The sequence below is a fragment of the Dermacentor andersoni genome, chromosome 10, assembly GCF_023375885.2.
Source record: "Dermacentor andersoni chromosome 10, qqDerAnde1_hic_scaffold, whole genome shotgun sequence".
NCBI lineage: Eukaryota > Metazoa > Arthropoda > Arachnida > Ixodida > Ixodidae > Dermacentor > Dermacentor andersoni.
Window position 1 is genome coordinate 102,731,885 of NC_092823.1, and position 15,750 is coordinate 102,747,634.

At 49.6% G+C, this 15,750-nt stretch overlaps 1 protein-coding gene across 3 annotated transcripts in view; it reads left to right on the plus strand.

Annotated features, from left to right (window-relative positions):
* Positions 1 to 15,750, plus strand: part of DAAM (disheveled-associated activator of morphogenesis-like protein) — a 170,925-nt gene that overhangs the window by 116,100 nt on the left and 39,075 nt on the right. Inside the window, exon 1 of one of the 3 annotated variants that reach the window (XM_050191901.3) lies at positions 14,567 to 14,919. The exons of the other annotated variants lie outside the window; for them this stretch is intronic. Within the exon in view, the coding sequence (XP_050047858.1) occupies positions 14,851 to 14,919 (69 nt within the window). The 5' untranslated portion in view covers positions 14,567 to 14,850. Of the gene's footprint in view, positions 1 to 14,566; positions 14,920 to 15,750 lie in introns of those variants that run through there. 3 annotated transcript variants of the gene reach the window in all.

Below are 15,750 nucleotides of genomic sequence, written 5' to 3' on the forward strand. Positions count from 1 at the left end.
AAATGCGAGATAAGGGTAGTTTGCTTAGGCTAGCCAGTTGACTATACCGTCCCGCTTAGAACACTGTATACACTGTATACATCAGCTCAGTAGGACCGCATCTGTCCTCAATAATGAGTGTGCGCCCAGGGCTCATGCCCGCCAGTGGAATGCTGTCCTGGCTCCGTCACGGAGCAGATTGATCGGGATGTTGACCACGTGTCCACTTCAAAGTTTTTGTTTCCAGCCAAACACATTTCGTGTTTCTCTGGACACACTACCCTGCAGAGGCGAGCCGTAACGTCGATAGCGGGACGTCGTGACGGCGGGAATGCGTGACGAGCATCCGTATTATTGCTTTAGTAGTAAGTATAGAAAAGGCAGAAACCCTATTCTGTTAAACGTACAGACGATGACTGAAGCAATTAAATGAGTTGCAGCCAACTACGCTATGGCGGAGCTTAGCCCTCCGATATAGGTTCGGGTTGTACGTACTTGTTGGGTCTGCTTCATCTTCGCCACGAATGAGGAGATCGTGAAATACGGAGAGATACATTTCGGGGCACGTTAAAGGATCTCAGGTAATCGGAATTAGGAGGCTAACACTACAGTGTTTGTTTAGCCCCCGTAATGTATCGGAATGTGAAACCCCAGAAACCATTAAGTGATGTCTTGACTTTTACCAGAGTGGACTTTTGCACTCCCGTACTTCCGCACTTCTGTACGAATAGTAGGCTGGCTATCGATTGCGTGTTTCATTTCAAATTGGCGTCCCTTGTGGGTCCGCGGCTACGCTAAAACACTTCAGTGATGCACGGTGGCTGTCCGTTCGCGGCTCTTTGAAGCGCACTTTATGAAGGAGCTACAGTGAACGAGGGCGACGCCTGGTGGTGGCTACTTGGTTCGAGCGGATATACACGTAAGCGGGGCTGGACGCAACCTGAGACCTTATTTCGAAATGATCCACTTCGATAGTATCGCCGTAAGGCACGCGGTGATTGGCTGGTCAAGTCAAATCGGATGACGTAGCTCATCCGATTTTGCTAAAACAGCCAATCAGTGCGCGCGCATGGCGAAGGCATGTCCGAGGCGATAGTATCGCCGAAGTGGCACGTTTCAGAATACGGCCCCTGTACAGACGGTGACTGCTCGAGTTCCCCTGCCCATGCACGCTTCATCGGCGTCTCTCCCGACAAGGCCAGTGACTAGAGGACAATGTCGCCACTCCCTCTTTCGGACACGGCCGCTCGACCCCGGACATCGGACGTCACAGTCCGGCTGGAGCCGGAAACAAATAAACACAGCCGCAAAGAACACACGCGCACTGCGCTTACATGCGCCAGGCGACGAGCCCGTCGGAAGTGGCTTGGCTATCGTTGGCCGACGGTCGCTCGACTGAGCGCATCGCCGACACGGCCGCGTTCCAGGCGACCGGTCACGGATGACCGGTCATCAGCGGGGAAGCACTTTCGCTGGCGGCGGCGAACGTGACCTCCGGTGACCCGCCTTCTCTCTCTCCCCTCCGCCACCCTTTCCGGCAATTTCGAAGCACGCTATAGTATGCAACGCGACAATGAGTATGCGACACAACGATGAGGCTGGCATGCGAGCCAGCCTCTGCATGATAATGGCGAAGACGGCAGGAGGTCTGCAAGAGGCTCGTCTAGACCCATTCCTTGGTCACTGTGGGATGTTGCATCGGGGTCAGCGAACCCATAAAGGCTTTCTACAGAGTTTGCTAGGCAAAACTGTGGCACGGCGAATCGTTCAGCAATGATGGCAATTATGAGTAGTACATGGATTTGTCCGACATTCGCGCTTGTAGCGGCTTCATACGTTCTTGCGACGTCATTTATGATGTTTTTTCTTTAATAAATTTCCATGCACTCGCGGTTAGCAATACAATCATTATCTGCGCACATTCATAATCATAACGCGTTGTCGCAATTTAAACGCCACATATTTTTCTGAAAGATGATCTATTGGCAAAATCACAAATCCATTTTAAGACGCCAGAAGCATGAAGTTTGGGCTAATCAACGCACTGTAACTCAACCGATCATACCCGTGCTGGCTACATACATGCATACACACAGTCATACATGCAGCTTCTGCGGACACTATCGCTGGAGTTCCCTCTTAGTAATTTTAATGCGATATCACTATGGCCGGACTTTAACTATAATTTAGAGGTACCTCACAGAAAACTCGAGGAGCGGTAGGCGCACGGGAGCACATCACAGTGTGCACGAAATCGCAAGTTTGTAAAAGATGCGAGGTGCAGAAACGTTACCTTGATGATAATAAGAAAGGTCGCCCGTGACGCACGCGCACTAAGTTGCTGAAACGTCACAGTCATTGCAATCAAGGTATGCTGTAGGAAACTCCGTGGGGCTACTCCTTCCTTCGTAACGCTGGCACGTTGCGTTGGGGTCAATGAACCCGCCTGTCTTTCTTACGCTCCCAATTGCGCCTGGGCTTCGGCGTACACTGACCCAGATGTTCCTCCGATGGACTCCGGAAGCATGGCGAATCGATTTAACGGTGATTGTGACTATCAAGCGATGAACGGCCGACGCCGCTGACACTGTGGACACTTTGAATCTTCGAATGGAGTCTATGCAGGCGGCTTGGATAGCAGTCGTTACTACTGTCGATGGAATCTATCGAATAGCGATTCCCGCTATAGCGGTGGCTGAATGAAGATTTGATGGCTTATAGTCCTATTTTTAACACAGTAACTGCACGTTGTGGCGGAAATGGCTCGTGAGGCAGAATAGTTAGGTCGGTTTGCTTTGGCGAATTCAAACTTCTTTTCCTTCTTCTTTGTTTTCTGTGCTCAACTCGATGTTCGCGCCGGGCATCACCTGTATATAGGGAACACCAGCTATCACTCCAGACCAGATAGTCTCTGAAGTGATAACGTTGCGCAAAGCTCTGCAAATGCTACGAGCAAAATTGGTTTAAATAATTCAGTGACTTAAACTCCTAATCAATACTGTCAGTATCCCTCTAGAATTACCTGTCAGTGTAATTTTTGTGTTTACTTCACCGACGGCTATAGGCAAAACGGGCCACGAGCATTAGTCTAATTGCTATGGCATTGTCATTATGCAGAAACCATCTGCGATGATCGGCTATGTAAGTGAGTAGCCAGACGCTTCTAGAAAGCTATTTGTTTTATTAAATGAATGATGTGCTTGAGGGCGCGCATATTGCACTGTAGATATTTGCGTAGCGTTTGCTGTTTTATTGCACAAATTCCGGGCGGGCTTCCACAGAACTAATTTGCCTTCGCGTAATTCCCAACAGAACAGAGCCATTAACCAGGACATCTGTAGCGGTAGTAAAGGAAGTAAAATTTGGAGGACACTTAAGTTTCGCCTTTAAGAGTGGAACGCAATAGCAATCAAAGATCACTGACTGCTTCTCACGCTTCCGGCAACTGGAGGGCATATAACCGTAATGTTTACCTGAAAACGCTTGCCGCGAACGCTATGCATGAAGGCGAGCTTTGTGGTGGGACCACGTCCTCTTGTGTGGGCTGCGATGCGGCGGAGGCGAGCGCCAGCTGGAGTAAGCAACCGGGTGGGCCGCTCCGTGGCCCCCAAGACATCCATCGCGGCCGCGCGCGCAAAATGGCGGCCGCCGCAGCCAGTTTGTGTGTGTGAAGGGATTTCCTTGAGTTTTCACGCAACAGAATTATGTTTTCTCGAATAGTCAAATTACAATCCGAGAGCTATCGTATCTGTAGGGTGTGTGTAATCGTAGTTTACGACGTTTCCGCGCATTCTAGCTTGAGAAATTCAATTTGTTCAGTCAATTCCTTGCATCACACGGAAGGTCTGGCTATACGTGGTTCGAAAATCTTTATGTCGGTGCGATGTCCGACACGGGACGCAGGATTTTCTGCGACACGGCATATTGCGTACAATCCGTGTCTTGTCCGCAGCGGCGCGGGCGCGGATAGTGACGGCCGAGCTTCTCTCGCACAATGGGAGCCATCTCTTGCAGCCGCCACAGTGTTAGAGAGTGCGGGGAGACGCCGAGGGCTGTCTTTCCCGAACGCTTTACTATACCATTTGAAGTTGTAAGCCGCACCATCGCGACAATTCCTCGCAGGTCAGAGCCATCGTCTTTGAGGAGGCAGGGTGCGGGGATTTAGTGACGCGTGCGCAAAGGTGGGCACTCCTTAGGACTACCCCGGTGACATTGGGCGGCATGTAGGAAAAGAACAGCATAACGCCGGTCAAGCACCGCTGCCCGGATCTTCAGTGTGGCGACTCCCCTCCCCCCGCCACTTTGAGACGCCACAATGCTCTCATACGGGAGCGCGTGCGGGTCGCAAAAAAAGCTCGTTGTCATTCGGCGGTGAACGCGCACCGTACCTCGGTTGCGCGAGTGCCCTTTGCATCGACGGGGAAAAGTTGAAAGTCCCACCAACCACGAAAACGGGAGAAAGAGGCGAAGAAAGCTCTTCGCTCTAAAGAAGCTCAAAGTACGGTTACGAGTGTGTAAAAGACAAATGTTTAAGCATCAACTGTGGTGTAGGCTTGTCAGGCGGAATCGCTTGAGGGTGTGAATGTCCCACTTCTTCCATGACCCAGTCTAAAGGACGTTTTATAGCGCTTTCCATTTCACGCTCCTCTCCGGTGCTTGAGCGCTCTCCGGCTTTCTGTGTATACACTGGTACAGCCTATAAGGCGCAATGACGTGGACGGCACGACGACGAGGACAAAGGGATGATGACAAGTGTGCGATGACGACAACGTGACGAAGGCTGCATGACGATGACTGTATGACGACAGCTTGTCAACGACGGTATGACGGGAAACGTTTCGCGAAGCTGGAATTATGACAATGGAACGAGCACGAAAACATAAATTACATGACGATGACTATATGACGACAACGACTTGACAAGACCTGCACAACTGCGATCGAATGCCGATAGCCTCATTGACGCAGCCGTAGCCTAATTGTAGAGCACCCGCATCTGCTGCGGGAGGGTGTGGGTTCGATTTCCACCGCCGCCGGGCACCCACTGGCTCAAATGGGCACAAGTGTACCCCTGCCTGGCGTTCGGCTTCCCCCCTCCCCCCACGCACACACTCACAAAGTGATGTTTGGGCCGCTCCCAAAATGATCCGAAAGTCCAAGTGATGTGTGGACGCATTCGTCGATGGAACGACGGAGGCGATGTGACGAGTGTATGATAACGATGACGTGGCGATGGCAGCATGACGATGACCGCAATGGGACATACCCAGTGGCACGGCGACATAACAAGTGACACATGCGCATGGACACTGTAGACTGCACTATCTCGGGGATCAGCCCCTTCATTGAAGACTGCACCAAGGCGAAAAAACTGAGCAACGAGCTCGGACAAGCGAAGTCTTTGAAAGAACATGTATTGCGAAAGGCGAATCGGGAAAAAATTACCCGTTGGTAGGCGACACTTGGCTGAGAGGAGCAAACGAAGAGAGGTTTTTTTTTTCTGAGCGCACTGTAACGAACATTCCCCTTTGCCTAGATATCCTCAGCGTTCGTGGGTTCCCCGCTATCCTTTTTCAATAACTGCCGTAGCGCCAACTCGCTTCAAGGTTGGACAAGCGCCGGAGTCGTGGTTTTCTGCTTTGCACTTACACCCGGCCGAGGTTGTATATTCGAGGGACTGTGTGTATGCCACAGAGTACGGTGAATAAAAAATCTCATTGGTGGTGCCGATAGCATCAAACAGGTTACAAGAGAGAGGTTATGGCAGCTTTAAAGGCGGCGATAATACAGTGCCAATGAAGCCAAATGTTTGCAGGTGCTGTTAACGCACGCTGTCTTGAAAAGCCTCCGTGCTAGCTCGGGTTTGTGTGGAAGTATTGTCCCCAGGTATATTTAACGCTACGGGCGACTTTAACATAAATATTTGTTGATAAGAATTTCTAAGATTCCGTAATGTCCTTTAAGTTAACATCTTCGAATACGAGAAAAGTACACCTGAAACTGTGGCCTTGAAATAGTTGCGGGTCAAAGATATTCGGAATAGGCGCTGCGACGTCGAGATTTTAGTACTAATTCATTTGTAGACAAAGAAGAAAGGGTAAACCAAATGCATGCCGAGGCTAAAAACGATAAGATAGCTTGGGGATAGAGTGCGCGAGTCTTGTCTATCTCTACCATTAGTGCACTGCTCTTAAGATGTACAGTAGCAATGTGCCACAGGCTTAATAACCAATTTTGAATTTTACCGGCTTGGCAAAAGTAATTCTGCTTTAATGAACTTTGCTGAGCTGTTTGAAATGCTTAGTGAATAAATGGCAATAATAAAAGCTCTACAACACGCTCATACTATTGTGTCAAAGCTGATGTTTTTTTTTCAACACGAATTCAAATACAATTTTCGTGAACATCGTGCTCATTTATAGAAAGTTCTTCGTTTTTCACTCGGCATGGCAAAAAAATTACGGCGTTATGTATGCGGCAACATTCCGCAATTGCCGCAATGTGTTCTTTTTTTCTATTTGCATCAAGTACTTTAGCAGCCAGAATTTTTAAAATTTCACAGTGCATTGTTACGAAAAGCACAAAAAAGGGTCGCGGTCACATACTAAACGACATTTTTAAACAATTTTTTGTACGGAATGTAGCATTGCCATTGAGCGAAAACTTAAACAAAGCTGCATGAGGGGGCGAAAAAATAACAGAAATCGTTTTTTTTCTGAGGTGCGGGGGAGGGGAGGAGTAGTATTTTGCGAATAACAGTACTGACGCAAGAGATCGAATAAGGCGTAAGAGAAATGTTACTCTTGCCTGCTCACAGCAGAACCCAGTATGCAACATCCTCTCCATTGGCGCCGTCGTACCGGTCCTTAGCAAGCGGATGTCGTTTTGTTGAACCCACAACTGACAATAAGCAACCTTAGTTTGTGGCGGGCATCGCCACGGATCGTTTACTTCGCTTATAGCAGTGAACAGCAGGGGTGTAACATCATAGTACGCGGGTGATAGCAGCAGCTGTGCTACAAAGCCAGCAGTTTAATTTTGACGTGCCATTATCAAGATGGTGGACGTTGCTTTGCGGCCAGTCAGTGGATGGCGCTTGAAATTAATTTCATATATTACGTCGACCTTATCTTGTTTAGCGTCGGTGCTTTGTTGAGCCTTTCTTTTTTTCGTCTTATATGTTATTACGATTGTATACACGTAATACACCCATTCACATGGTAATCAATCTGCATTTCAACGTCTAATATAAAGCTCGCGCGGCTCGGCTCTCCACCCTGTTGGCCTGCTTCTCGTGATGATGAAGGGTCCTTGGCATGCTTTTGAAATGGCGTGGTCACAAATGGTCACTTACCCCAGTATTCGAAAATGCACTCTAAATTGAAGCACATGCTTGACTTGATCAGAATGACGCCTGTCGTGAATGCACTGAAGGAAACACAATGAGCGTCGCAGGCGCGCTCCCACCAGGTGTCATTTAGGTTTTCGTCATTTATCGCACTAAGACTTTACACGCAGCCGCATGGCGATGACGAAGGCTAAAATTCGTCCGGAGTGTCCATCGCAATAAGAGTGGAGGACAGATGGCGACAGTATTCATCGTTGGCGTGTAGGTGTATATTATGAGATAAATCAGACATAGGCAGGGTGCTAGATTACTATACGGTGATACGCAAGTAGCTTACGCAGGCTAGCAGCTGTTGTGATCACTCCGGTTCAGAGAAGGTTCAGAGTGACGTCGATATCATCGTCACCACCACCACCACCATATTCCAGGGAGCCCTCCTGAACACAAGCGCCCTGTCTTTAAGGCGCGTGTGTGCATGGCTACCTGCACTGTCCTTTTGTAACGGTACTACCATTTAGAAACCACTATAGGCTACTCACGCACACATAATGTATCGTCGCAGCCCTCGAAAAGGCGAAGTAGTCGCTTCCGTTAATCGTTTACTGTGCTTGCTAGGTAGCGCCTGAAAGCGCCGCTAATATCTCCAGAGCGTTTCCGTCGGCAAGCGGCAGCACTCCCGATTGACGGCAGACATCTTTCGAAGCGTGCCACCCCTGGCCATCGGCTATGTGTTGCAAAGTTCGGCACTGACGCATCGCTCGAAACGGTTCGTTTCCCGCGAGCTGGAGCATTAAGAAAACAAGTACGAAGGAACATTCGAAGTGGTGCACGGGTAAGAAACAGACAAACAATCTGGGATAGAGTAAACAAAAGAAACAAAGAAATATCTTATTTTTTAATTTTTTTCACGCGCGTTTGGTTCACGGTCTTCGTGCGCACAGTGGCAAGACGATCACCAGGTCTGTGTTCTTCGTTGCTCCATTGCCTACAGAGGCTCCTCAGGGTGGCTAGTGCCGTCTTTCCGAGCAGCTCTCGTCGAGCGAGGCAAAGTATAGAGGAAATAAGCTCTCAGGCAGTGCCTGCAGGGGGAGGTTGGGGGACACTGATAGGAATAAGCAGACAGAACGCACTACGAAAGAAAAACAGGAAGGCACTAAAGTGGGAAGGAGCCAATAATGAAATAAAGAGCTCGGACCGAAAACAAAAAGGTGAAAAGAAATACACAGGAAACTCATTTTCTACCATTCGCTGGCTGTTCACTTGAGACATACTGTAAAAGACAGATAGCGACTGAGAATATACAAATAAAACGGCATAGATGGCAGTATTAGAGCTAGGGAAGAAAAGAGTAGGGGCGGGGGGAGGGTGTTGAAGGGAACATGAATTGACCGCTACGCTCTAGACGTCGTTTGCGCGTTTGTCGCCTGCTGCCTGGACACGGAGTAGAAAGTTTTCGTCCACAAGCATAAAAATGGGGACACACATCACGACGAGGCCAATCCCCTTGACTTAATGGGTATGTTGTTGCGGCAGATGCCTTTAAACGCGTTTATTGTATGAGTCTCTGCCCCATGAATGGCGTGGGAAAAGTCGCGAAATCTGCGCACGCAAGAAGGCGTGGAGTAAAGCAAACAATGCTTGTCACTCTCTCTTGCGAATTCCATTTTTTCCCTTGTTTTATTTTCTCAATCAGTTCTAGAAAGGGAGCTTCTTGAGTTGGAACGAGGGTACCCTGTTCGTGAGAATGAATCGTGAGGCGTGGAAACGATAGCTGACCATACAAAGACCTAAGGGGCCTCCATGAAGCGCAATAGTACTATATTACTATGGTGATCGCACTTCCGATCGCCATAGTATTCTTCAAAAGAATATAAATCATTCAGCGAAAATAAGAGGTATATCACCAGGGGAAAACGATAGAGAGGCGAATCTTAATACATCGATTGTTGCGGCCACACTGCCGCACCCTCAACGTCATGGTCGCTGTAGGAAGGTCAGAGCATCATGATGAACTATCATCATAATAATTATCAGCGCAAGCCCATAATTATATATGTCAACAGAGCAAATGAATTTATCGCAGATCTCCAATCGCCTCTACCCTGCGCCATGCCGTCTTGGTCCTCTTACTTTAGCAGAAATTTGGTTGGTTTGGTTTATTGAAACAGTCTGAAATAAGAGTCTCATATCCACATATGCTGTTAGTTCCGGAGGAGGTATCGTGGTAAGACCGTCAGAGCGACCTTTCTATCAGACAGCGTCCAAGAAACTACAGCTCGAGTACGAAAATGCCAGTATATACCCGAATCTACAAAGCAGAGTTACGCGATGTGATTTTCTGTAGTTTCGCGGACTCGGTATATCTGAAAGTATCCTTCACTTTCCTTCAAGACACTGGGCAAGACGTTAAAAGCTTCCGCAAGACTTGTTCCTCATTACATGATTTCCTACAGATTCGCTTTCGCGATGACGACCGCGAATTATGTGAATCGGCAAGGAGAAGAGTGCGCTTCCAACGACGGAAAAGCCGAATGCCTTCCGCGAGCTCTTAATGAACGTAAAATCACAGCCGCTCGCACTCGTCAACACATCGAGCAGCGCTCGATCTCGACAAATTGAAATCGCGACCAGCTCTACCTTCGCTTATGACCCCGAGTGCCACAGCGCGCCGAGCTTAATCGATTTTCCGCTCTCGCCGTAATAAAGTGGCTGCTCAACGCACATCATCTCTCGCGCCACGAAATAGCGTTATCGCTCTCGAAATCTCTCTGTTGCACCCGCACGTGTACAAGCACCGAGAAAAGATTCACCGTATAGTAAACCTGCATACACCTGCGTGCTCGACAGAATCACGCAAGCGCGCCACCACGTATGCGCATACACGTACTCAAAGGAATGGTCTGCGCAGATTCATTACAAGCGGCGAGGTCGTTGATAGGCCACGCGAATGCGTATAAACCATGCGAGCGCGTTTCTTCGCTTCAGGGCTAGCACGTATGCGGAACGCGAGTCCATCATCATTCGACGCGTTAGCGCAACCGCGGAATTCCTCGTGCATCGTACCGGTTGCGCGAAGCGATCTTGCGCGAGTACTGCGCATCAAAGAAGCGCGCGTACGACCGCAAAATGCTTGTGCTCGCGTGCCTTACACGTATGCAACCACCGCCGTTCGTATAATACCGTCTCGAGGCTTCAGCGAGGAGGAGGCCGTACGCACAGGGACGGCGCGTTGCGTCACCATTGCATCGCCGTCGTTGTACTGTAGCGGCCACGAGCTCGCACATTCTATGGTCTGGTTGCTTTCATCCTGCTCCTTGGCACGCGGCAGCGGCCACTCGGCTTCCTTTCTCCGCACTTTCGGTGTCGCGGGGCTGCTTCTGCGCATGCGCGCAGTCGTGGCGCCTCGTCTTTCGTTCCCTTTTCATTTCAATTCTCTTCCTTCTACGCACATCGTTTTGTTACTTCCTCCGAAACAGGCTTTAAGGGTTACCGCCCACCGCCCCGGCGCGCTAGGCAGAGTCGACGGGCCACAAACAATGGCACTTGTCTTCAACGCGTGATCGACTGGCGAAACGCGCCGACGATGGCCGTTGACCCCTTTCGACCGGCGGTCGGCCGCGAGAGCGGCTCGAGCCGACTAGCACGCGCCTGCGCCGAAACGTCGCGGCGAACAACAACAGGGCGCGACCAAATCGACAGCGCGCCGCGCGCGTGCCTTATCCGTGTCGACATCTGGCGTCGGGCACCGGCGACTGGCGCGAGCTCGGTGGAGAGGCCGCGCAAGCGCCGGCCACACCAACACTTACGCGACAATGCTAGCCTAGCAATGGAGAGTTTTACTTTAGGGGACGCGGGCGGCTTGCATACGCAAGAACTAGGGGCGATGGTACTGCGCATGCGCCGACCCAGACGTAGGAGTCTGCGCATGCGCAGTACCGTGGCCCCTAGTTCTTGCGTATGCAAGCCGCTTGCGTCCCCTAAACTAAAACTCTCTTCTAATGCCAAGAATTTCCGCGCGTTTCTCGTCCTGAGGACCGATCGACGCTACCTGTAAGGGCCGGCGCGTTTGACATCGCGAACTCGCACCGCTGGTCCGAGTGAGCGCTTTCAACGTGGCCTCCGAGATCGATACGCACGAAGGTCTGGCAGAAGTGGCGCTTGTCATGGCAGAGGCCATTATTATAACTGAACGGAAGCTGAAACAGGTGAACCGCGGCGCTGATAACGTTCACGCTTTCGTAACTGAGTAACTCTCAGGAGGCATCGACACACTTTTCTGACGCCGCGGTTCGAAGCGCTTCGCACGCGGCATTGTAGACAAGTGCACAGCGAGACTCTGAAGACTTGCATGAAAGGCCCCCATTGTCCTTACTTTACTACACTGCGCAGTTCTTGAGCAAGCGCGCAAGCAACAAACCAGAAAGCAAGCAAACTAAGAAGAAAAGAAGAATAGCGACTGGGGAAAGTACGCAAAACTAACGAAGATCTGAAAGCGGGGCGCCACGCGTTCAAACGAAATATGCCGTGCAAGAGCGCGTGTTGATAAACCACATTTCGACTCGTGGATCAGAAGGCAAGTGGATAATACTAAGGCTTGAGTACATTTTCTACGTCAGTCATCCATGTGCTCGTATTGCTCTTTCATATTGCACACGCCACGTCACGTTAGATACACGACGAGCGGTGACAGCTACGTCTGTCTTTCATCAGGTTACATTGTGCTTACAAGCGCATACGCAAGGTGAGTCCCGAGATCATGAGGCGATGTCGGGCTTGGAGATGTATACAAGGCGAGCAGCGACGTTACGAGGTGGTGATGTGCGGGGAAGTGTGCGCAAGATCAGTTGTGAGATAATCAGGCGATAAGACGCCCCGAGAATAAAAACGAATGTCTTCTTCTTTCATCTGAGAAGAAACAAATTATGGGGTTTTACGTGCCAAAGCCACGTTCTCATTATCAGGCACGGCGTAGTGGGGGACTCCGGATTGATTTTTGGCCACTTGGGGTTCTTTAACGTGCACTTAAATCGAAGTACACGGGTGTTCTTGCATTTCGCCTCCATCGAAATGCGGTCGGTCTCCGGCCGTGGTCGGGATTTGGACCCCGGACCTCGTCCTTAGCAGCGCAACACCAAAGCCACTAAGCAACCACGGCGCGGTTCCTGTTATCCGAGTTCGCGGCGTTTCGACTTCATCCTTGGAGAACGTGTGGTGCGCACTACCCTGGGGCCCATCACGACAGTCCATTCCGGCCCCGTTCCACGATGCGAGCTTCCGGGGTTAGGGGATAACAATGTCACTCGTTTCGATGAATCCGTCGTCGTGCCACAACCGTTTACTGTACGTTGTACATGCACCGATCGTCTGCCGTTGCAATGCAGGTCACGTGGTGTTGCAACGTGCCGCTCATCCGGATGGCGGAGCGGACATGAGTGGCCTACAATGTATTACGTCGTGCAACGACCACCACGATAACCATTCGAAGAAACGATGCGGTCATGTGGGTCGCTGAGACGGCTTCGTTGTGGCCGGAATCAGAAGCGTGCTCCGATAAAGATCGCGAATTAAGAGGCCGAGCTAGGCGCAATTAGGGCGCTGATCGGGGTGACTTGATCTGCGTAATTAACGCGCTTGAATACATCGATAACAATCTTTAATCAGAGGAAAGCAGGCAAAAGCTCAAGCCAACGTGCGTCGCCGTCACGTAGTCGCGGTAGACAGGGATGTGTGCTGGTAACGGCCGAAAGGTGTGTACAGTTGGTGTCGAAAGTTTACCAAGCGCATCCCGTTCTGAGAAAGAACTGAGAACTTCATTAGACTAGGCACGCAACGACTAATTAAGATTTGCTGGATCTCAACCAGTGTACGCCAGCAATTTATGTCCTTGTACTCTTTTAATCGTAGTAGGCAAAGTATTGGGAATAAATTCGGCTGTTTCACGGAGTCTGCATCTCGTAAAACTTTTGACGCAGACTGCACACAATAAGGGTTAAGAAGTCAGGAATGTGCAGAGGTTTGCTGCTTTTGAAACGAAGGTGCACTTTTTTTTTCCTCGTAAAATTGTGCTCAGATGTACAACTTCAACACATAGACAAAAATGCCGAACCCAAATTATTGAATTAAAGAGCAATGGGAAATGTATGACATTTTTAAAAGTAACTCAAGAAAGCGCATATTTGTTGTTGATTGATCACGTGCTGGGCTCCAAACTATGTACTGCAGTTACAGAAACTCGTTGTGAGAGGCAGAGGAACGAACCTATTGATAGATGGAGCTACTGTCAGTTTTACACTGCAGGAGCAAACAACGAGAAAAATGCATGTTCAAGTGCGCTTTTCTCGTGCTGTGCCTTTTTTGATCGGTTAGTTGTTGCAATTACGGCACGTCCTTTCGCGTAGTTAAAATGATAGTTGAAGGGATAGTTCAAGCTATTGTTAGATAAAGTCTGCATCGAAACTCTTCGACGGACATAAAGCGTAATTCTCGGCGCGCGTAAAGAATAACTGTGTTAAACATATACAACAGTTACTGTCATCGGCGCATATCAAGCAGCAAAAACGCGAGGGTCGGGGTTGTAGGAAAAAGAGAATATCTCAAGCTACCATTGGGGTCAACGATTCGTTGAAACATGAAACACGGTCATGCTGGCAACATCTGACGTGCTGTGCCACTTCCTTCACAATATGTAACTTTCCGCTGTGAGGCGCTTAGTGGTTTCTTATTTGGATGCTTGAATATGACAAGAACAATGTTCGAAGCATCGGCTCGCCGTGTACCTTGTTGAAGAAGTGAAAATAACCAGCTATATGTCTGCTAAAATGATGTTTTTGTCTATGCGAGTAAACTGTTTGGCCGCATAACCATCGGATGGTTTCCGATGTGGTTGTTGCATCACTTGTTAGAAATCCAATTCGCGGAAGAATTTTAAGTTACTCGTATACTACTCACAAGAACGAGTCTCACTGCTCGCGCACGTATGACTCGGCAAGATTAATGAAGTTCCCTTATCAAAAGATGCAATGGAGACTCGGTAACTTCGGCGCTATCGTCGAAGCCCCTTATCTCACCGAGGGATCAGCGTCTGCTTTCTACATAGTCGTACGACCGCATAGCTGTGACGAGGTAGTCACGTGCTGTCACATTCGCCGTCCTTTTCCTTACGTGCCGCCATCCTCCTTCCAGCTTCGCGAACCTTGTAGCCCGCAGTATGGCCAGAGTGGCCCCCTGACCTTTCCTGTATCGTACGGCGCGCTACTTCGCTTTTCGGATACTGCTTCGGTGCTGCTTGTAGGACGAGACAGAAGCTTGTTCGAAAGAATTTTTCGTTCGTTGGTGCCGAGGGTGAAACGTTCGACGCTCCTTACGCACGCTTTCCTGGCGACGCTATGTTCATCGAGTGGGCTTTCCTCAGCGAATGTGTCGCAAGCTGGTCGATGGTGATGAAGCCATCGTCAGCGGTGGCGCCGCTTCTGGTTTGATCTGCCGCGGTACCGCATGTGATGTGACGACTTCGAGTGAACGCGATGGCGAAAAGATGTGCAGTCCTGACGACCCGAGCTTCCCGGACACACGTCGACGATCCGTCGCGAGAGGTAAAAATGCTTGGTGAATCAGCGACTATATGTGTAGACACGCCCCAGTGCTTACAGTGTTGCAGTTTGACAGTGTTCACAGCTCTTCCGCCCACTTTCCTCCGGAGACGGTCTGGCTGAGTAAACTATGCCCGATCCCGTAGTCAGTGTAATGAAAGATGGTGACTTGCTGGGCCGATATTGATACTACGTTTTAATGTGGTTTGTAACGAGCGCCGATCATGTGGGGAGGGGGGGGGGCAGTGCTATATCACTGAATTCGCGCGCTTGATAGCATTAAACCAGTATAGCTAACCAATAAGGCAAGTCTACCGGGTAGCTATCGCGTGACTGTCACTCATCATCCAATGTGTTGTGCCCATTTTTAGAACTAGGTTAGGAGGAGGGGGGGGGAGGAAGAGGCTTTGGTAGTTGGGGCATGCTTTCGGGTCGATTTAGATGTCATCGGCCCAGCTTTCTAAATTGGGGACCAATTTGAGGAAGGACAGGAGACGACAATAACATGACTACGCGGAATGTTTTGGTGAACGGAAAATGTGAGAAAGTAATCAGGTAGCATGCCACAAGATATGTCAGCTATATATATGACTACTAAATATCCTTCGTGAGGGTTTTAAACGCTGTTACCTAAAGGAAGATAACGAGCTCACAGAATGACATAGAGCACAATGGATCGAGTACAAAAGTCACTTTGCTTGCTTGGTGATGCCCTGGTGCGAAGTATTCAGCGCAAAGTTCGCAACGAATCGGCTCTGGTAGGCGCCGTGTGAATAGCGGATGCAGATGAGTTTCGTAAAGTGCAGACCACATACTGATGTTTAACAGGGGCTG